We start from the raw sequence: 22,867 nt of genomic DNA, 5'->3' as shown, positions 1-22,867 counted from the left end.
TATCTACGTGTGTGAGAGAGCTGTTTAGAAATATCAACGATGGTATGTCAATTTGAGTAAGCACTATAAATGAGGTGTGTAATTATTGTTAGCAAATGTCTAATATGTATTGTCATACGAATTTATTGAGATTAAATCAATTGCAGACTGAGATCAATTCAAATACGTCTTGATCATATTAGTTCAGGAAATTGTGAATCAATTACCCAACAAGTGAGTCATAGAGCCTTTAAAGTCGTTCAGAGCCCCAGGTCCAGTCTTTCTCTGTTGCTGCTCCCAGTGTCTCCTTTTCCACATTAGGGCCAGTCCCAGTATTGATAATTTCCCTCAGCTTCTGTTGTTTGCATGGGCTTTAAAAATGCATCAGACTGGACTTGACTCCAAGCAAACACTACATCCACCACTATGACTACCTGAGATGTGATCATCAACCATAGCTATTTTCAGCGAATAATTATAAACTCTAACCGTACACTGTTGTGAAAACATTAAGCAACTTTTTTAAGTTCCAACTGCGTTAGTGCACAAGTAATATCCTCTGTGTGTGTGTGTGTGTGTGTGTGTGTGTGTGCGTGTGTATGTGTGTATGTGTGTGTGTGTGTTCCATCCTACCCAGCTCAACTTGGAAGAAGTTGTTGTACAATGTACGCCTTGAAAGATAAATTATTTACACTATAACTCATGACACACTGAACTGCATGCGCAATAAGTTCATATGTGCTACACGTTTAAATATTTATGTGTTGTAATATAGATTTATTGTAAAATGTTGCGCTTACAACATAGTGAATTTGTCCCCTATTGCAGAATCAAATTACTTTAGCCGCAGAAACAACTATCATCTGATCCTGTTTAGGATGATGAAATAGGCCACTTGATGTTGATCCTGATCCTGGATTAAAACGACCTAGTGATGTCACTCGAAATACCCTGGAGAATTTCTGTGACTCTAAATGGAATTTAGCTCTAATACCATCTGGACAGGACCAGTGATTTTCTCTGATTATTATAGCCCTCTCCGGACAGCACTGCTATTAGCAGAGGAGGTACAGTAATGTGGTATTACTGGAGTGAGACAGTGATGCCAGTGCCTTGTGGATCAATACTATTTGGTATTTTTAAAGAGCCTGTGGTTGTGATCATTTCCTGGCACCTGACTCTTATGGCCACTGTCTTTTCCAGTATTGTTTTAGATTCATAATAGGCCCATTGTATGTGATTCTTACAAGTGTGCCAAGATGTTCTTCATACTTTAATTAATTGAATTACTCCATCAATTTTTTCCCCCCTCAAGTCACAGACACTACGGCATAAAGTGTTTCCATGACCCAAAAAATTAAATTCACTAAATGTGTCCTTAGCAGCACTCACAACACGTCTACAGCCAGGCTAGCGGCTACCTTTTAAAAACATACTGAATAGACCATTAATTGATTCACCATAAATTCATGATTATTGCTCTCTACTCGTATGTCTTAAACCAAACTGAGCATTATTTCAGATTGTCTGCCTCCATTAGGCGCAGCTGTGAACCAGGAGGTAGAGAGGTCTTCCACTTAGTGAATCGATCTCCTGCTCCTCAGGCCCCAAATTTCCCCTGACAGATGTGCTGACAGAAAATGAATGGTGTGTGATAGAGACATGGATGCTATATGGACCATTGTTTTTAGACCTACGTGATTGAAAATCCTCTTATGGATAGAAATAACTGAGGGTGGCTAGCTACTCAAAGTGATAGAATAAAAATCTTGGTTGCAAACTTTTTGCTTAAGGGCGTACTTGATGAACCAGAGTTCCCAGCTCAGTGGAACAGAAAGTACAACATGTTTTTATCTGGTTTATTGTTAACTTCTCCACACCATGTTTTCCTGGCTCAGCATGGGAGGATGTTAGTGCTTCATCTTAAGAACTGACTGTGTGAGTCTGGCATAGTAACACAATCAATTGAAGAACTGACACACACACACACTTTCTATGAAACCCTCTTTGGTTGGTGAAGATACAACACTGTTCATTCGGGATGGAAAGGGAAAACAATTTAGGGCTACAGGCCTGAATTCTGGGCGGAGCCTATGTGTGTTAGCATGCTAACATTTGATAATTTGTACTATACACAAATCACAGCTGAGTCTAATGGAAATGTCATTGCCCATGCAAGTATTTGTTCAAAGTTTGTACCGATCCAGCCAACAGGCATTGACATATTTCAGGTAACCTGAGAAACAGATCAATTGTTGGTGCTACAACTTACAGGATTACCAGAGCTATACGAATGTATCCTCTATGCACAGTACAATTTTAAGACACCTCATCTGAGACTTATTCAGACATTTCAGTCTGGACCAAAGTGGTGGACCATGCTATTTATAGATCCATGCTGTTCGTATGAATTGGACTTAAAATGGCCCCAAAATCAGGAGCTCACCTCATTGTAAAACATGTTAACAATCTTAGAAACAAGAATTGCTTGGATTTCAGAGCTGAGAGCTGCGACTGAAGGGCTGATACTGGAGGTAGAGTTGCATGGCACCAAGTATGACACACATTCACGATGATTTAAAATCAAGCAAAGCACCTGTCAATATATCTTTCGAACATTTCTCAGATTGTACTCTTTCCATAATTGTATGTTATGTATTGTACATGTGTCCAGCTTAAGTTTTTATCTGTTTAACACTGCACGGAATCGCCTCTCTTCCCACAATACCTTGCATCGCTGACAAACACCTGGCCCTTCAGCTTTATCCCTGTGCAGATAAATTATTTCTGAGTGAAAGGCAAAGTGAGGGGAATAAAAATGACTCCAAGTAGATGCCGTCACATGCAGGAACACACACACACACACACAAACTCATCTGTCATATTCACTCACAGGTGTGACAGGTACACCTGATTCACAACAGAGTTAAAATCCATGTTTATACATATCTCAAAGTGTCTGTGAGTCTCCCTTGCTTATACCTGTATGTGTGTGTGTGTGTGTGTGTGTGTGTGTGTGTGTGTGTGTTTGTGCAATTTCCCATTCAGAAGGTTATATGAGGAGGGATTATTCTTGTGTCTACGAGTTTAGCCTTGTCATGGGTGTGCTAGGTCGAGGCGGACGGCCCCCTCGTGCCAAGCGGTGATAGTCTGTGTCACTCCTCGCTGACATGCTGACATTTACCGCACCGCCACCGCCTTTGTGCGGCTCTCATCACCGTGACAGCGGACTTACAGATCGCCAAAAATCCCAGCGCAGTATCAATTTGCTCAGCCAGCTCATGGTGAACAGGGGATCAAAACGCACGCAGGGTGTACACCCACACTCTCTTACACACACACACACACACACACACATGCATGCACGGACGTCTGGAGAAATGCAGTGGGGTGCAGAGGCAGGAGTGAAGGCAGACATAAACACACATGCTGCTGGAGTGGATACTGAAGGGCAAGAGATCCAGAACCCAAATTGGCTGGTGTGATAATACCCTCAGAGGAAAATGATTAAAAATTACTGCTCGTGACATTTGGGCAGACTGGCCCATGATTAACATCCCTGTGATATTATTATCGCTCAAAAGAAAGATGGATTTCAAGCGCGTAAATGTAACAAACTTGGCTGCTCTGAAGATGTATTTACATGCACCAAGCATTTCTCATTATCTTTTTCAATATTGATCTGGCATCAAAGCAGTGTCCAACAAGCATTCAGCTAAGACTTCATTCACTGTCTATCATCTACTGTAGGCATGGAATAATGCATTATTAATATCCTCTTGACACATGGGCTGTTGTGTCATAAATAGTTTAGACTCTAATGAATCAATGTTCAAACTTTAATTGTTAATATTAATTAAGTGTAGCATACTTATTAGCTCTAACATAAATCTATGGAATTATAGGATATGTTCCTGTTCAGCATCGCACATTTAGTGCCAAACAATGTTCATTTACTTTAAGGTAATTCAAGCTTGTGTTGGTAGAAACTATACTGCATGTCAGTACTCACTTCTCTCATCTTTTAAAGCTTTAACACAACCATATTTATTCATGCCCACAGTATCTGTTCATTTTTATGCGGTTATTGTTGATGCCATCCACCAGCAAGCGGACGCAATCACAGCTTTCATAACACGACCTCTGCTGTATATATCTTAGCTGGAGGAAGGTGGTTGGATTTCAGAAGAAAATATCTCCAGGCACTGAAACAGGAGCACTTTATATTGCATTTCATCCCCTCACACTATTGCTGTGATATTTATTTAAGTAACATATCACATAATAACATATCAAATCTCCAAAATCATTTTAAAAGTAAGTATCATAAAAGATGTCAGGGGTAAAAAATCATAATATCCTAAAAATGCCTATTTTCGTGTTTTCACGCTTTAATACATTTTCCCTGCCACTGATTCATTCAAGAATACATCTTTAAATATGAGCTTAACCAATAACAAATATTATGTTATATCACATGCTAACTTACCACTGTTTTAGCTCGAACAGTAGTTCCAATCTTCTTCTTGTTTCCATACACAAACAAGAAGAAGATTGCAAGGGCGTGAACAATGAGGATTCATGCTAGGCATATGTAAAACACTGGCTTTGCAAATATTTTACGAGGAGGGATATTAATTCAACATGCTTTGTTGGACATCTAGGATTCACACCACGCTTTCTTTTAGAAACGGCTAAAGAAAAAGATACCTTCTATTTTCAATAAACTCCCACATCAGTTAAGAACCAAGAAAACAACATAATTTGTGAATATACTTACAAAAAAAAAAGTATATCCATATAATATATATTACACGTTAAACAAATTGTGATAATTTCTATAAGTGGGCAATTAGCACTTGACTTTATCTCATTGAAAGATGCTTTATTTGACGTTATCTGCCCATTGTTACATTGAGTGGCTCAGGGCCCATGGCTCAGCTTTTGCTTTGGCTGTTTCCTGAACAGCTGACAGCTTCTATTCTGCAGTTAATGTGGCGTACTGAGAAGCTGCAGTAAAGATAATGTAAGGGTTGTAAAAGTGCTAAAGCTAATTAGCTCACTGGCAGAATGTCACCAGGTAAAAGGAGCTGGTTGAGATGGAGGACAGACAGAACGATGGAGGAAACCCTTGAAATGGAGGGAAGGTCTAGAGCAGTGCTGGGGAACCTTTTTTATATCGAGGGCCATTGGAATTTTTTATGGGTCATACTAACTTATTCAACACATATGACATGCTGTCCTCTCTCAAATGATGGCTGGAGCGGCTTCTCTGTGCTGCAGTGTCTGATGTCAGGTGGTAGTGATCATGATGATCATGACGATAACAGCTCCCTCATATCAAACTGGGCTGTGATCCTGTGCTAAATAATGGTTTGTTGGACAGTTTGTGTTTGTTGTTTCATCAAAGGGCAGAGAGAAAACTTTCAGTGTCCTTCAGATTTTCAGCATCTTGTGTCCTATCAGTCATTTGCTTCGTGACACTTCTTCGAGACAAGCTAACCCACTTCGGAACAGTTTTACTTTGTCCGATTTTGTCCTTCACAAATTCTCCTTCAAATTGAGGTCTTCAGCTAAGTTATTATCCAGCTCACTATAAAACCTGCCTGTGTAACATTGTCTCTGTCAGAAAATGGTTTTGTAAAAGCAGCGTGTGCGGCAGTGGAACTCTGCAGATGACCTTTAACTTTATCCAAGATTATGTCTTTGCATTTCATCTGGTTTAGCTGTGTGTTTCCAAGTGTGATGATGCTGCATCACATCCTGGAAAATAATACATTCTGCATCTGCTTTTCTTGAGAGTCGTAATGGCGCTTGTCGGTGATGACACATAACAGCTGATCAGACAGGCATGCACCCAGCAGCGACCACCCTAAAGGTTGTTGATCTACCATGTTGTTATCCTACTTTATCAAAGAAAAAAATAATGAGCAGCCACTGGATTTTTTTCGGGATTTCTCAGTTGTAATTGTCTTTGTATTCCTGAATTAGAAGAATATATGTATCCTCCTCTCAGATATTTATTAGACAGTGTCAAGGAGAAATATCAGCCTTTCTGTGCTGTTTGTATTATTATAAGGAAATACTTTTTTTAAAGTCTATTTTCTTTCCATGTTGTTTCCACCTTTGATATGCGGTGAAAATATTTAATCTGTGCTTTACCCATCACATAAACCCTACACATGTTTTACAATGCTGACTGCTTATTCTAAGCTGTCAACATTTGCACATGGCAGCAGCAGCAGCAGGCTGGCTGAGGAAATGATGGTGAAACACAGTGGAGTTAAAGCTGCATTATTTAATAGTTTTAAAACTCCACTGAACACTTATCTGGCCCCACAAAATATTCAGTAACTTATAACCTATAATGACAACATACAAAAAGTGTTAAATGAGTCGTCACTCAGTATATATAAACCACAACCTGTAATCCGAGTAATTGGGTGTAGTATATGTTAAGATGCTTTCCTAAGATGATTTGAGATAATGTCGCATCATGGGAATAAAACTAGTCCCATGAGCGTTCCCATATGGTGAGGACTGGATGAGCCACTAAAGGCTGAAAGCTTGAAAGCGGTCTCTGTATTAGGGGATTATCACATGAAAGAAATAAACTTAAAATAAAAATTAAATCATTGAAAGAATAACATATTGGTATAGTTGGTTAAATACAATATTTTTTATTGAAAATTAGCTTTGCAAATGTCTTATGTCATCTCATACTTGAAGACAAGACAATTTTGTGTTTATCACATCATATTTTTTTTGAGTGGAGGTATTGCTCGTCTAATAACGACGAGTGTTGTATTATGGGTTGAATGTTTATGAGTGTTTTTGGAGTCTGCCAGCACTAAAAATCTTTTCTTAGGCTGGTGCGACTTGTTGTACCGCCACAGAGAAAACGATTGACATTAACGTCTTAGCATCTCTGAACATCTTTACTAAAAAAATGATGGAAAATCTTTTTTACAGCCAAGAATCGTGGCTGTCACAGATGATGAGCACAAAGACAGAATCAGAAAAATTGTAACTGTCAGAGAGAATTATGCTAAAAGTAAAAGGCGAGTGGAAAAGGAAACAGACTTGTTACTGGTGACCACTGAGAACGGGCTGTGTCCGACTGAACAGAAATGTGGCTTAGAAGACAAATGTTCCATTGTGAGATGGATTTGGGGGCATGAGAACATTTAATCATTTAATCCCAATTTTACTGATGTTATTTGCATGGTACACAGTGTGGCGGCTAAATGTGAAGGATTGCTTCAGGACACAGTCCTCACAGTGAACATATTTGTTTTACTGTTTATACGTGCAGTGAAAAACAAAAACCTGTTTTTGTTAAATTGATATTGTCATGATTATGATCCAAACAGATTTAAAAAATGCATAAAGTGGGCTACCAACCCCCAAAGCCCTGCATAAACCTCGGAAAACCCCCAGATATTAGAATCCTATTTGCATTATTACTTTGTTCTGATGACAAAACAGGTTTTACAAAGTACCCTATAACAATTGTCTATTGCTTTTCACAAGCTAATCTCTTTTTGATTTGTTAAATAGCTGTATAGATGTGAGCCAAAGAAAACTGCTTACCAAACCAACCCCAAAGCCCAGATCCACTCAGTATATTAGTGTTTCTGTCAGTGCTACATAAGTCAACATTATGGTGTGTAGGACGGAGCTCTATGTTTAGCTTATTCATTTAACCAAACTGTGTCTGTGTCGTGGGAGCAGATACTTTCCGTGCAAGCTAAGCACTTTCTTAGGCTTAAATTTGCTTTGCCCTGGTCTACTTTCATAATCAGCCTTCTTGTAAAGTGGAACCACTGCAGCATGAGAAGTGACACAGTGAAAAATGTGACCCGCCGATCTATCAAGAGCTTTTTAATCACAAATCAGCAGAACGATGTTAAGGAAAAGTCCTTCGCTGTGTTGCCAAGTTTAATCACTTTTCACTAACAATGGCTGTGCTTCGAATATTAGTAGGTATGACTTCCACATATCCTCATGGGGCTTCACTGAATGATCCAACCAGAGCTGGAGTAGCTGGATGGCCTGGCTCAGGTTAAACCCTTTGAGGCGAAAATATATACAGAGTATACTCAAATGTTAATAAGGGTGCAAGTGTTTTAATTAAAGTGACTTCTTGCACACGGCACATGTCTCAGTTTTACATGTTAGACTCTCCTGCTTAAAAAATTGCCACATTTTAGCTTGCCTTGGCTAAAGCTATGCTCAGATCACTGAATCAGATCAGTACCTTTATAGATTCACATATTCCCCAATGCCGGATCTGGAGTTTTCCTGCAGTATCAGAGGTATTTTTTGATGCTGGTTTCGTTTCCGGACCATCGCTACTGGTTACTCGCCCATTGGCCCGACTGTCCTTTTTTGCTTTGCTAAATTACTAGTTGTCAGTACTTTGTCTGATGCTTCAGCTATGAAGTGAAAGTATCTGCCCAGAGCTGAGTCACATCACAACTATAGCAGAGTTATATCACGTGACGGGAGACGTGTTGACCGGCAAGGTGGAGGATTTGGTGTCAAACCATCCTATCTGCATTTTATCAGTGTTCACTTTTCATTCTACTGAAGCATTGTGTTTCAGTGGTTACTGTTATGAAACTGTTCTGTTAACCGAGGCACTTGTATGCTTCTATTGAACCGTAAAACCAAAGTATCCTTTGGTAACATACCTGGTTAAATGAGGCTTAGAAAAACAAGTTTAAAGTAGAACTACACAGCAGTATTTCTCCAGCAAGGTCAAGCTCAAAGAGGAAGGAAGGACGGTATGAAGGGCAAATGAAGGAATGGAGCAACGCAGCAGCGTGAACAAATGGGATAGATGACAGACACTTAATAAGAAGTTGAATTTGAGGAATGGCACGACAGAACGACAGGAATAAATGAGAGGGCGAATGAGTGGAATAAATGATAGGAGGGGATAGAGCTGTTCTCCCGCTCAAGTTGTCCAGCCAATCACTGAGCGTTTTCAGTCTGTGCAGGTCGGCTGTGTTGGGAGGCGGCGAGAGCGACACACTCGGAATAGAGATTTTAAGGACACACGCATTCACACGCACGCATGCACACACATACATACATACACATCTCTACAAAAGCAGGAAGGTGTAGAAACAGCAAGAGGACAAATCAGACAGGCTGTTATCAGTAGTTCTGTTTGATCTTTCTCTCTCTCTCTACCATGCTCACACACAAACACACACACACACACACACACACACACACACACATAAACACAGTTTTTGAAGAACAGATGTAGTCAGCAAGAAATTTTGCAAAATTTTGTCCAAAAAGAATCTTTCTAACGTGTATTTCTGATACCTTAATCTCTTGCCTTTTATTCTTACATACTCTGGCTCACTCTCTCTCACACACACAAACATGCATATGCATTTTTAGCAGAGGCTGCCCTACCTTCGCACTCCAATATATGACTCCACAATTTGAACGGTATCAGTGAGCGATGGTGGCCCGACGGTGCCAGCAGACCTGGGTGGAAAAAGTGGAGTCATTTTTCACAACTCGCCCCGATGCAAACTTCTCTCAAATGAAAGTTTTGGAGAACATTTTCCCTCCGTGATTTTTTTATTTTGTGTTTGGGGAAACAAAAAATGTATGTGACTGTAAGCACAGTATTTTGGAAAAAGCAATCTATGATCTATGATTTTATTAAATGTAACATGTGACCTGAAGCTTTTACAAAGATGGTCTGGTTGAATGATAACGATGTCTCAGGCCTTACAGGTTAGTGCAGCCCTGGTTTATCGCTCTCCATTGGATTTTGTGTTTTTCCCCACAAGCCAATCAGTGAAGCACATAATAAGAACATGAAGACTTGGATCCCTGTTTCAAGATGCTTAAAATACCTGGAAGGACATTTTACAGACATCCACAGAATGTCTTCATTAAATCAGATCTTACAAGAAACAAACAAACTCATTTCCTGGACAACAATAAGGTTATTTTACAACAAATAGCATTAATTAAAATTCTGTTTACTTGTCATGATATCATCAAGATTATGCAACACCCTCTACCACAATAAGCATTTATAAGCACTAGCATTTCTTAATTAGTTAATAAGACAATATGATGATTTGTACGGCCCATATTCACAAATCACAGTTTGCCTCGTAGGGCTCTTCAATCTGTAGAAGGTTTCATATCCTCTGTCCTTAACTCAGAGTGAGGAAAAACTACTGAAAAACTTTGAAGAGGGGAAGAAGTGTAGAAACCTTATATGGGCTGCAGGTGTGGGATGACGTCAGTTCACCCTCTCTGCACAGAAAGAGTTTCAATAGATGTTTAATGCAAAAGAATAACATTATATGCTTCTGTGGGTTATTAGTGAAGCTGTATGAACACAGACATTGGAGTAAAACCTATTATTAAATATTCTCTCATCTGCTAACAACGTCATTATAGTGTGTAATGTTTGAATGTAGTACTTTAAATGGAGATTGAAGTAAATTACCAAACCCTGTTTTACAAATTGGATTTGTAACACAGGATTTTCTTTATGGGAACTGAAGGATCCTTCCTCTGCTTTTAGAGTTTAACTTATTCAGAGAGTAAAAGTCTCTTTTTATTTAGTCTCTTGTGAGAACATGAGTTCTCTGGGACTAAAGGAGAAGACGTTGAGGGTTTCTTGGTGTTGCTGTATTTCTGTAGGATACTTTAATTGTTCACTCTTTAATTGTTCCCATATATTTTGCATCGTTTTGACTTAATTTATTTATATATTTTCAATTTCTCTGTCTCTCTTTGAAATGGCTCATCATAATTTCCATTGTGCTCAGTGTCATATTATACTGATACGTTTCAGTTATATGTCTTTCTTTCCCATCTGACCTCCATGATTGCAGTGTCGTTTGTAGTTATCTGAGGAACGACTACAGAATGATGTTTCACTAGTTCTCTCCAGGGACAACTCACAGACACTGGAACAGTATTTTCTCTGCGGCTGTTCTCGCACACTGTACACGCCTGGCGTCACAGTATTCACTCTCCCCTCCACCTCCCCTCCACTCCCCTCTTTCCTTTCATACGTCCCCTATTCCCACCCCCCCGAAGGTAAACACTGCCAGCAGCGGCAGTAGAAGTGTCATCTTAGGCTGTCGTCTACAGCAACTCCTCCGCAGCGAGCTCATCCGTCCTGCGCTCCTCTCGCTGCGCCATCGGCCTAATGTGCTCATTACCGCAGACTCGACCAGAAAGAATAGGTTCCTGCCTCGTCGTTGCTGTGGGGTGATGTAACTGATAGCAATTTACATATAAAATACACCAGAGATATGGGCGCCATGTTGAAGTAACATCAACCTTTGATCCTGTTTCCCTCTCAAATCCCTTATTAGAGCATAAACAAGATTAGCATACATTTTGTGCTGTGTTGCGTGGGGACATGATGTGTATATGGTTCCGCAATGACCCCATGTAAGTATTGTAACTGATTCCCTTTAGCATTTAAAACGTAACCCAGCTTCCATCTGTGGCTCAGCTTTGTCGCTTTTTGTTTGAATTTGCAAAATGCGTCGGACAAGGCCTTATTTCACGAGGCTGGCCTTGGCCCAGGTTTTGTTGAATCATGAGCAGACTAAGGCCGGCTGAGTGGAGCCATATCCATTGTGTGGATGGAGCCAAGTCCGTAACACAGTGATGATGATGGTGATCAGCAGGGACCAGCTGCTGGAGCCGCCGGCACGCGATGAGGTGATCGATGGCTAAATGGCAGGACTGCAGCCAGTGTTTGGGAAGTGTGGCACTACATAATGTGGAGCAGGGGTAATTATTTAATCACACAGATCTGGAAATGGGAAATTTTCTTTTTCCACTGGGCACTGGAGGTTAGGATCCTAGCTAGCTTGTTAAGATTAGGGATCTTGATTTGATTGATTTTTTTTTACCTGGAATGCTAATCCTGGTCCTGCCTTGTTCTCTGTGACACCATGAGAGTGAGTCTTTTTGCTCAAGCTAAGAAAAGATTCAGGAATCCTCACTGCTTGTTTCAGTACAGTGTTAAAATGTTATGTAGTTGAAAAACAGATTCATTAAAACTATGTCTACACTAAGCTGTATTTTTATTTAAAAGCACGATACAACTCTGGACGCCCCGGGTCTCTCAATCAACATAGGTACAGACCTTTTAATGAAGAATTGTTTTATATCGTATTGTATCTTTAAAACACAAGCCGCATAGAAAGTAATGTTCCGGTGTGATTTCTCCCTGGTGAGAACTAGTGACACATAACTTTGAACTTATTTCTAAGAGAACTACAAACGACTCTGCAGTCATGGCACTCAGGTGGAAGAGAAAGACATAAAACTGAAATGTATCAAGCAGAAACAACTTTCACCCACACAAATGTTTCCAAGTGATTTTATCAAACAAACAAAAAATACAAAAGCTCGTGGCAACAATGAAACTAGTCTATCTGGTAAAACGTGACTCTTGCTGTCTTAATATAAATAACTACATGTAAAATACACAAATAAAGGTTAGAAGTATGAATGTTCTGCCGTATCGACGTTTAAAATGAATGATCGCAGACAGAGGAAGAGTTACGCCTCCTTCAACTGTCCTCTTGCTCTCTTGGGCACCTACAGTATGTTTTAATTCAGCCATATTCATCATTTAGTTATACTCGTTTACATTATGTATATTTCTGTTTATGTTGTAAGACATTAAATCCATAATGAAATGGTGATTTATTCGCAGCTCATAAATGTTAAGCATGCAGTCATTACTGAGCCGCAGTGCTGTGCTGATACAATCATCTTTTGATGGTTCTGACACGGTCTGATAAAATCAACATGAATATAGGTTAATGACATCACCTGGGTTCAGCCTACTGATTATGTAAAATGAACCATTGTCACGCATTTGCAAAAGCTCTTATTTTCCTTTTCAAAAGCTGTGTTTTAATATGCATGATGTTTTTGTGTTCTTAGCCAGGAGAAATGCAGCTTTTTTTCTGGACGGCAGGTCGACATGGAGAGAAAACATCTCAATTTGGATCCAGTTTTATAGTGCATGCTCACCACTCTGTCTTTTGTCAGTGCTGCCAAATCCCCAAAACCCAAAAGTGAAAGCAGTAAATAGTTTCTAATCTCTTTAGTTCGGGATTCAACCAACATCTGAATCATGTATGAGCTATACCAGATTATATAATGTTGTTATGACTTTCAGGTTTGTTTTGTAAAGAGAGTTTCCAGACAGTAGAACTGGTTTTTAATAAATATCATCCTTTAAACAAAGGGATAAACACAAGGTTGACTTTTTCTGCTGAGACAACTCGGCTCTCAATCAGATTTACACTTACCCTGTATATTCTATTGTGTGGTTGATGTCAGATTTGTTCTGCCTCTTTGACCTTCGATCTAATAAACTTTATCTGTGGTCAAAGAGAGTGTCAGCGAGGAGCTGGCCTCTGCCTCATCGTGCAGCTCAGCTGTGCATGAAGCATCCTCAGGGGCATTAATGGGGGTCGTAAACTCTGATACGGATATTTGAACACATTGAACTCTAACCGGCCTTGCTCAGACAAGGACACATACTCTCCCTCGAGGCCGTTTCTATGAACAGAATGAGAAAATGGAAATTATTGATTTCTCTCCATGTTTAATGTGATCGCCTTGGCTGCGTTTTGTTAATGCTTAGCAGCAGTAAATCTCCCTCTTGATTTTCCTTGCCCATTCTTATGTGGAAGTCAAAACTTAAAACAATTATCATATCTTCCGTTGAGTGTAAATACATGCTTGTAAGGAGGGAGTTATCATTATCAGACTGCAGCTATTATGAAGGAAAAATGATTAATCCAGGCTTAGATTTACTGTAAATGGCCTAAATCCAGTCAGTATGCACAGTGGACTTTTCAGTGGTGACAGAAAACAGTATCATAACAGTATTACAGATATTTCACACAATTGTAAAGACTCTACAAAGAAGGCTTTAAGAAGAATGCAGTAAAGTGGATATTGAATAATTCATAGTTGAATATATTTAACTATGTAATAAACACGAGATACATGTTGACATCTGATTATTCTCGGCTGCCATGGCTTTAAAAGCCCTGAGTAGATGTAAGCATTAAGTCGCCTGGCTGATTAAATCGAGGTGTTTGTGTTTACTTTGATGCTTTAACTGGTGCTGCGTTTGATGCCAGTCTGTTATTGATAGTTTGACACTTGCACAGCACTGCTTTGGCTCCACTCTATTTCTAGGCCGGTGTAATTGACACGTCGCCTGCTGGGGATTGTGATTAACTTTATCGACGTATAGGGGGAGGTGGGTGAATGGCTTTGCACACAGTTGGCAGAGCTAACAGGCCATATTCAAGCTCCCGAGACAAAATAGCATTGATGCAGTCAGGGTCTGGAAGAGAGATGAGATAAAGAAGCATGGGCATCGCTCTACCAGCTGCTGCCAGGGGTGTCAGACTAACTCTCATCCACCTCGCTTTATCATGATGATCATTGATACTCACATATTACTCTGTCCCAGAAGAAGAGTACGTCATGATCCTCGCTTGCTTTAAAGAAACACTATCACCAGGAACACTACACATCAGGGACAGTCTAAAGATTATTACCTGCTTTCCTTTTTTGAAAAATGGAATGCTCACAACAGAGATCACAAAAACATCAGAGTGACTTTGAATAAAAAATATAAAAAAACTAAAAGGAGAAAGTAAATAAAGAATACTTTGTAATGCTAGGGGGATTACTTAAGTACAATCAAATATCAAGTATATAAGTACTTTGTAGCTGTAGTTTTGATTGCTCTTTGATTTAGAATGATTACTCTCCGGGTAGAAGAGAAAATGACCCCTTATTCTCTTGACTTGGGCTCAAACACCACTGAGGCTCTTATGTCTGATTAAACCGACCCTGTCGTGGTTGTGTAACAGGAAAACCAGGGCCTCAATGGGAAAGCACCTTTTAAATGTTTCTTGGGTTTGAACCTTCTGTTTGAAATGTGCATGTTCTCCCTGAGACTGCGTGGGTTTACTCCGGTTTTCTATGTGAGATATGTATGTGAGAACACAAATGTTCTGTCAGCCTCCGAGTAAGATGTCCTAATAATGTCTGATGGAGCCCATGGGAGAATACTCCGGGAACATTTCATTGAAAGTCAGAGCAGACAATCAGGTGTTAGCGACTGAAGGATGCAATTATGTGAGGATAATGCTTGAAGTATCGTTGTCAATGCAAAAATAAACATTTCAGCTGTGTGTTCCACATTAGAGTTAATACCTCATGGTGTGCCTCCTGCACCCAGGCCCCACCCCGTTCTTGAATGTTCCACACATGCTGTTTTAGTTTTAATTATTTTTACCTTCTTTATTTTATGTTTTGGGATGCCTATGCTTTAAACTCTGTTTGCTTTTGTTTTTTAAAATCAAACCAAACCATTAAAGATTCAGGGACGATATATTTACTGTTTTCCTTCATGCTCCACCCTTCACTCTGACACCTCTCTCTCTCTCTCTGACACACGCACACACACACACACACACACACACACACACGGTGGGTGTTCACTTTGTTACAAGACAGTGGGACATCATTAACTCTGTGAGAGGGGCCTTTAATGTAATTAACAGTGAGGAGACGATGGATGGGAGGTGGCAGGGAGGCGGCAATGGCCAGGTTGAGTAAATCATCTCACGCCTAGTCTACGACAGTCACACACACAAACACACTTCCTCCCCTCTCTCTCAACCCCCATTGAGAAAGTGTGTCTTTAATTAAAAATCCCCCACCCAACACACACACACACACACACATGCACACACAATGAACGCAAGTACCAGTCCAAGTTTCATGCGCTCCAGTCAGAACATGAATGCTTGATTAGTATTAATCCTTATCTCCAAAATGGACAGCTTCTCAATTCTGTTTTTTCCTCGCCTGGCTAATTTCATGAAGAGCGTAATTACAGCATTTTCAATTTCGGCCCCTCTGCAGAGTTATGAGGCTGACAGTCTATCTCTGCACTGCAGCTGAGAGGGTTGGGGTGCGTGTATGTGTGTGTGTGTGTGTCTGTTAGTGAGTGTGTATCCACATATCCCAGAGTGTCTGCAGATGCATGATTGTGTGTTTGTGATGAAATGAGAAGGAGAATTAGCGGGTCATGTGGGTGACTAATATAACAGATAATTTGATGGCAAATCTAACTTGGAAAAGCAGCTGAAATCATGACAACCGTGCGAACTGCATTCCAGGCAGCAGCGCTTGTTCAAACACGGTTGATTTAGAAATAATGCCGAACGGAAATATTAAGACAATGTGAGTGCAAACATCGTGGTGCCAGCAAACCGATGCCTAGTCCAGAATGTGTAGCAGTAGCAGTGTGATATCCGGTAATCTGATTTACTTGCTGTCTATCCAGAGTGTGTTCCAACAGTAGGAGGATGAGAAGCATGTCAGCCCTGATTACAGCTTCCAAACTGGCACGTTTGACAAAATGTGGGTGTGTGTATTCATGCCTGTGCTTTGGTCACTCTCCAGCAGGGAGATGGGAGCTGCCATGTTCCAATCTTTTTCAGCTTCTCTTTTCATCTCCTTCCATATCTCTCTCTTCCCGCTTTCCCTCTCAGCAGTGTGACTGACCTGATATCTCCACTTCAACTCTCAAACGCTCAGTAAACAGCTGCCGAGCATATCCATTTTTTCAGCCTACGTAGTGTGTGTGTGTGTGTGTGTGTGTGTGTGTGTATTCTCATGCAGGCAGCTCATCAGCGATGCTCCGTCGACTTTGATAATAACTTAGGGCTCCGTGGCACTATGGCCCCCCAAATACTCTGTCACACTCCTCCTGCTCTGTAAACTCTGGCCGCTGCTGCCAGTAAAGCCACTCAGCCTTCGTTGATAATGAGCTCTGTGTCCTCAAAGATAGTCTAGTGTGGACAGGTGCCAGATTCCCTTGAGGTGCGGAGCACTGCGGGACTCCTGACACCAACAGGACAGCAGCTTAGGTCCTGAGCACACATTCCCACTGACTAATAGACAGTCATTAATTTAGACTTGATTAAATGGATACGTAATGGTGCCCAAAGGGAGAGTTAGTAATCACAGCGCTGGAGAATAAAGTAACGGGAAAAAAGAAGACGAATAGCGGTTGTATACAAAGTCAAGGAAGTTAGTATTAAAGTTTTGGAGAGTGCACTTGCGATAACAATATTTTTGTCATCCTACGTGGAGCACTGAAGATCATAAAAATGATTCATTATCTCAAATACCTGAACTGTGACGATAACCCTGCAAATACTTGAATATAGGAATAGTGCTGCAGCATACATATCCATTATTTTGCATCTATTGCTTTTAAATGGGCCCTGTCAGGAGGACGGACTTCCCCCTGACCATAAATCTCCCCCTTAAAAGCCTAATGCGACACGGAGACACTTATTTAGCTAACAGTTTAGCGTCGTAATTAGCATTTGTGAGCTCTCTGCCTCTGCCAAGTGCCAGCCGCCCAACATCTGTTCCACCTACTGCCGCCGGTACCAGCTCCTCCACCAGCGCCCCTCCCTCCTCCTTCAGCCATCTTTGCCTCTCTGTGGGTGGCAGCCGAGCACTGATCAGGTCTGGAGTTAGGTGATGGTCAGATGAAAAAGGAGGGGAAGAGAAAAAACAAGAAGAAGAAGAAGAAGTGACAGGTCAGTTTGCCCCCCCGTTGAGCAGTCTGACCGTTCATTTGAGTCTTAAAAGAGGGAGGTCCTCCTCCTGCCGCCACCTTGACCTAACCCCCCCCCCCATCAGGTGCAATTAAATCACATGGAGCATGTCAGGACACATCAGCACATCTTCAGCATATTCAGCCTGATGGGGAGCCTCTGCACTTGCCTGTTGTATATTGGATTTATTTCTCGCTCCAACGGTGATGGATTTTCCATTTGCCTGTTTTGTACGGTGGTGCAATATTGAGAGAAGCCGCACATTGAGACTGTTGCATCTCCTGTCACTCCCTGTCGCACACCGTTTGCTCGGTGCCATTTTTATCATTTTGCTCTCCCTGGCACGCCATGTTTCTCCACGTTGTGGGGGCCCATTTAACTCTGATAAGTCATTGTTCAGGCAATGCAGAGGGGAAGTCTTAACAGCGTGCAGATAGTGTGCCCCCCCCCCCCCCCCCATCTATTCTATTCTCTCATTTCTGCTCTTCCCTTTCCCCTCCTTCTACCTTTTCGTTATCGTTTTGCCTCTGCCTCCTCTGGGCAAGTTGTCACTTCAGAGCCCCTGCCCCAACAGGAAGGGGTGGGGGGAATTATGACAGGAACGTGATGACAGGGGGAAGAGAAAGGGGAAAAGGAGAAGACGGTGGAAAATAAAGTTGCTCTTATCGGAACTCGCCAGGAGCAACGCACGCACAAAGCTGCTTGGGAATCCAATTTAGTCCTCGCTGTTCGTTAAAGTGATATCAGTGCAATTAGCCGTCACAGGTTAGAGTGTGAGCTCCGACGCGTTAAGTGATTTCCTCAAATCCCACGAGTTTAAACACAAGGGGATGACGGCTCTCTAAGAAAAAAATAAAAGAAACTTTTTTTTATGCGGCCTGTTAATAAATGTCAGCTGCCTCCTGGCTCCTTTGTTTTTCTCGTGTCAGCCGCTCACTCTGGATTTAAATGGATTTTCCTCCTCTGCATTTCACCACGATGGTGACTTTGAGCTTCTATTTAAACCACAAGGAACTGGATCGTGCTGTTTGTTGTTTTGTGGCATCCTTTGAACATTTATGCAGTAGATACGAGAAGGAATGTGAGCTTGATATGTTGCAGGGCTAGATGTGTTCTTTTTCTGTCTTTTTGTTTTGCATATTACACATGAAACCCTAAAGTGGCCATTACCCAAGGTGACAGACCAGAGCGAAACTCTGTGAAAGTCGTCCAGGATACATTAACTATTCTAAAAGTTACAGATCTTTACAACTTCAAGTTCCTAGTTTAAAATCCAGGAACATCTGTGAGAGATAACTTGAAGGAAGTAAGTTGACAACACACTGAACTAACTGTTGTCCCTTATCAAATTTATGTGAATGGTTTACAATGGTTTCAAGTGTTTTGAAAATGACATTTGTGTTCACTTTTGATGATGCAGAGTAAGAAGCCCAAACATTCTGGCTGATGTCTTCCTCGGTGCACAGGCTCAGTGAACATCACCGTCTTCATCAGCCTGTTTCAAACTGATGTGAGCTGTCAGGTGCACATGGTGGAAAAATCATACTGTCATAAAAATACAGCATTAAAAAAAACTGTGTGGCATTACAATGACTTAGACGTACTGGAGAAAATCGAGGATGCAAGAAGGAAAGATTACACTTGGAATACAAATTATAAATTCTGTCTGTCTGTGTGGACCGCACATCTCGAGAATTTGCAGTGTAGCATTCGGTGCGATTTGGACTTTTTACAGTTTCAGAAAGAAAACTGCAAACAGCATCACCACAGACCAAACAAACAGTCCGTTCCAAACAGACATGTTTACAACAGACTCTGCACTCTATGGATACTGTATATACAATTTTTCCCTCCATCACCCCAATGTAACACCACACAGTTGTCTTGTAACCTGCTCTGCTCATATGACAGTATTTGATTTGTCCTGCTAGAGTTGTGAAGCAGGAGAGGCTGTGAGGTGTTTTTATCATCTTCCCATTCTGTATTCACATTTTTTCTTTTTCAACACAGAAACACCAGAGATCATTTTTCATGTAGTTTTATATCACGGCCACCACTTCATCTTTGTTTCTGTTTGAAGGAGGTCAAACTGTGACAATCACTGCTGCTGCGGTTTGCTCCTCTGCATTTCAAAAGAATACAGAAATATGCTCATTTAGGATTTCTCATGTGAACCACCACACCTGTTTGACCTCCTCCTTTCCTCTCTTCTCTCCTTTCCCTGGTCCCTAGGGGAGATCTGTGCGTTCAACATCCACGGGCTGGAGGCTCCGTTCAAAGCGGTGGTGCTGAACGGTACGTCCGGCGAGGGCCAGCTGAGGGCCCACGGCCTGGTGGACTGCGAGCTGCAGAAGGAATACACCTTCATCATACAGGCTCACGACTGCGGCTCTGGGCCCAAGGGTACTGAGGGCAAGAAGTCCCACAAGTGAGTGATATGAACACAGAGGCCTGATAAAATACACCAGTACACAATATGTACATGCACAATTCACATGGCCAGTCGTAGATTTGACTACATGCTTTAGAATAAGTGTAAATTTCTCCATTTGTCCATGAGACAAAAAAGTGCCCAGCCAAATTATGTCAAAGCACAGGTACTTATTGTCTGTTTCTTTATTCTATTAGACAACGGATGAAGTTCTGTCAAATGATCAGCTGATTATCAGTCAGAGGCAAAAAGCTCGGTGTAAAATCAACATCAAAATGTAAAAAAAGCTTTAAGTCTCTCAGCATGAGAGTTGAGACTCAGCTACTCCTCACATAGATGCCTCTCACTTTTACAAAACACTACACATTACCCCAGAGTTCCATTTGATTAAAATAACGCTCGTTACAAACTTCCAGCTCTGCCTCCTCCTCAGTTCTCGTTGCTCCAGTTGCATCCCAGAGAGCAAACGCACACACAGCAAATCATCCACCTCCTCCAACTCCCCTGACTTTAAGGAGGTCAACTGATAAAAACTATTAATCACACTTGTTGGCCCTCCTGAAAACAGCCTCTGTCTGAAATTGCTCGCTGTGCAGCCTTTCATACAACTGCCTTTGTCGGCTTTATCCTTCGAATCTCCCTTCACTCTGTTACCACTCAACCCCCCCCCCCCCCCCCCCCCCCCCCCCGCAAAATAGAGCCAAGCATTGAAAACTATCATCTCGTCTAGCTAGATGCCTTCACCCACACACACACACACTCGTATGTTTGTGCAAACTGACATGTGTACACACGCTAAACCTGGAATTTGAGCATCATGGGTTTTCAAGCGTTTGCTGTGTGTGTGTGTGTGTGTGTGAGAGAGAGAGAGAGAGAGAGAGAGAGAGAGAGAGAGAGAGAGACAGACTTTGGCGTGTACAAGGTAAAGAGGGTGATGGATTTCTGCTTCTATTTTCATACTGTTGCGAAGGCAGATTTAGAATTTTTCATATAGAGACCTTGGTGAACAGAGCCATTAGGGTCGGTCCTGTTCTGGAAATACAGGTTTAAAAAAGGCTCCGGTTCTTCTGCAGTTACAAACTGCATGAAATTGCTGATTACAGTTATCATTTCGTGTAATAAACAATAAAATCATACAAAAGTAATTAATTCAATATGCTGTCACTCCAAAGGTTTTGGCCTCGTTTAAAGTACACGTCGATTGTATACTGCAGGTACAATATATCAATCAAAAATCATGTCATGTGATCCCGACAGGCAGAGTACTCACTCTGCTATAGGAGTCGCAGAGGGAGGAATCTGATTGGCTACGCCTGCCCTCTCCTCTGTGCCTTTGCCCATGTCTCTTTTTCGGCGCTCTGTTATGTCACACTGGTCGCTGTAATGCACACTCTGTTTTTTTGGGCGCAGTCAGGCCGATGCTGCGGGGAAAGTGAATTTGGGGACACTTTAAATGGACTGTCCTTTCCCCGGCAACTCTCAGAGGAGGAGTCTGGCCTTTCGCCGCAGCGCTCGCTCGCCAGTTCTGATTTAGAAAGAAGCTAACAGGGATAAGGAAGAAGCTTTGCCCGAGGCTTTGCTCAAATTACACATGACACATCAACAGCAGAGAGGGAAGGCAGTCAAGAAAATTAGCAGCTAAAGAGGACAGGGAAGAGGATCAGGAGTGACACAGGATGAGTTTAAACTTCTTTCTCTATCCTCTTTTCTTCCCTGCTCTGCTTACCACTGGCTGCTGGCCTACTTCTCATTCCCATCATTTTTTTTTTCCCAGGCTGACTACAGCTCAGCTCGCTCCTCCTGTGTGACTCTGTCCTCTCTGTCAGTCCCTCACTCTCTGGTACAAACTCACAAATGTCTTCTCTCTCAGCTCTGGCTATAGAAATCTGTCTCTCGTGACAACTAAAATGCTTTTTGTTTTTCTCTCCCAAATGAGACGTTTGTTCTGTTTGAAAGTGCCTCAATAAACTTTGAAATATGGAATCATCCTGTGAAGGTGGTAAAAGTCTTACCTCCCTTCTCGGTGGCATTGTCAGGAACGTTGTCAGCAGGGTTGAGAGACATGACATTGAAATTTGAGTCAGAGCACCAAAATAGCCGTGTGTAGATTTCACAATTCTAAATCTCACTGTTTGACTTTGGAAGATTTAGTCACTTTTTAGCAAAATGTAAAAACTTACATTGAACTCAATGAAACTGTCTCTGCTCAGTTCAAATTTACACAAAACCCAAATGACTCTACTGGAAGTGGAATTTTGCAGCATTGACATTTTGTAATCAGATTTCTATAAATATTTAAAGTAACACACTAAAAATAATACATTTAATTTCTACTGTGGTATTATATTATTATCCCATCAATATATATATGGATGAGAGGGTATGGGTTAGATCGTATGGGATCACAAGATGATTACCAGGAGAGCGGGAGAAGAAACGGGAAAAATGTGCTTAAAAGAAATTCTCTTTTCAGACTTAAGTTTGACTTTATTACATCTCTTAATATCACTCAGATAAAGAGGAAACAGCTTGTTTGGCACAGTTTTATATTTTTTCAATTTACCTGCAAACAATTTCTTTGCAAGAGGTCACAAATATAAATTGCTTTCACTGAGGAGCTGAAAAGAAAAAAAAGCTGGTAACATCACCACAGAAGTTTTGTCAGAAGGATTAGAAGAATAGTAGTATTAGTTGTAGTATATGTAATAAGAGTATAGTACAGTATAGTAGTTGTATAATTAATAGTCCTAAAATTCAC

General features: G+C 41.1%; 1 protein-coding gene across 1 annotated transcript in view; it reads left to right on the top strand.

The window, feature by feature from the left end:
• LOC109634392 (calsyntenin-2) overlaps positions 1-22,867 on the top strand; it is a 224,949-nt gene that overhangs the window by 113,056 nt on the left and 89,026 nt on the right. The window contains exon 3 of the mRNA XM_020094859.2: positions 19,911-20,106. Coding sequence (XP_019950418.2) covers positions 19,911-20,106 — 196 coding nt within the window. The remainder of the gene's footprint in view (positions 1-19,910; positions 20,107-22,867) is intronic.

The sequence above is a fragment of the Paralichthys olivaceus genome, chromosome 11, assembly GCF_024713975.1.
Source record: "Paralichthys olivaceus isolate ysfri-2021 chromosome 11, ASM2471397v2, whole genome shotgun sequence".
In the NCBI taxonomy this organism is placed as follows: domain Eukaryota; kingdom Metazoa; phylum Chordata; class Actinopteri; order Pleuronectiformes; family Paralichthyidae; genus Paralichthys; species Paralichthys olivaceus.
Note: the sequence above shows the minus strand (reverse complement) of the source record. Positions and strands in the feature narration are given on the sequence as shown.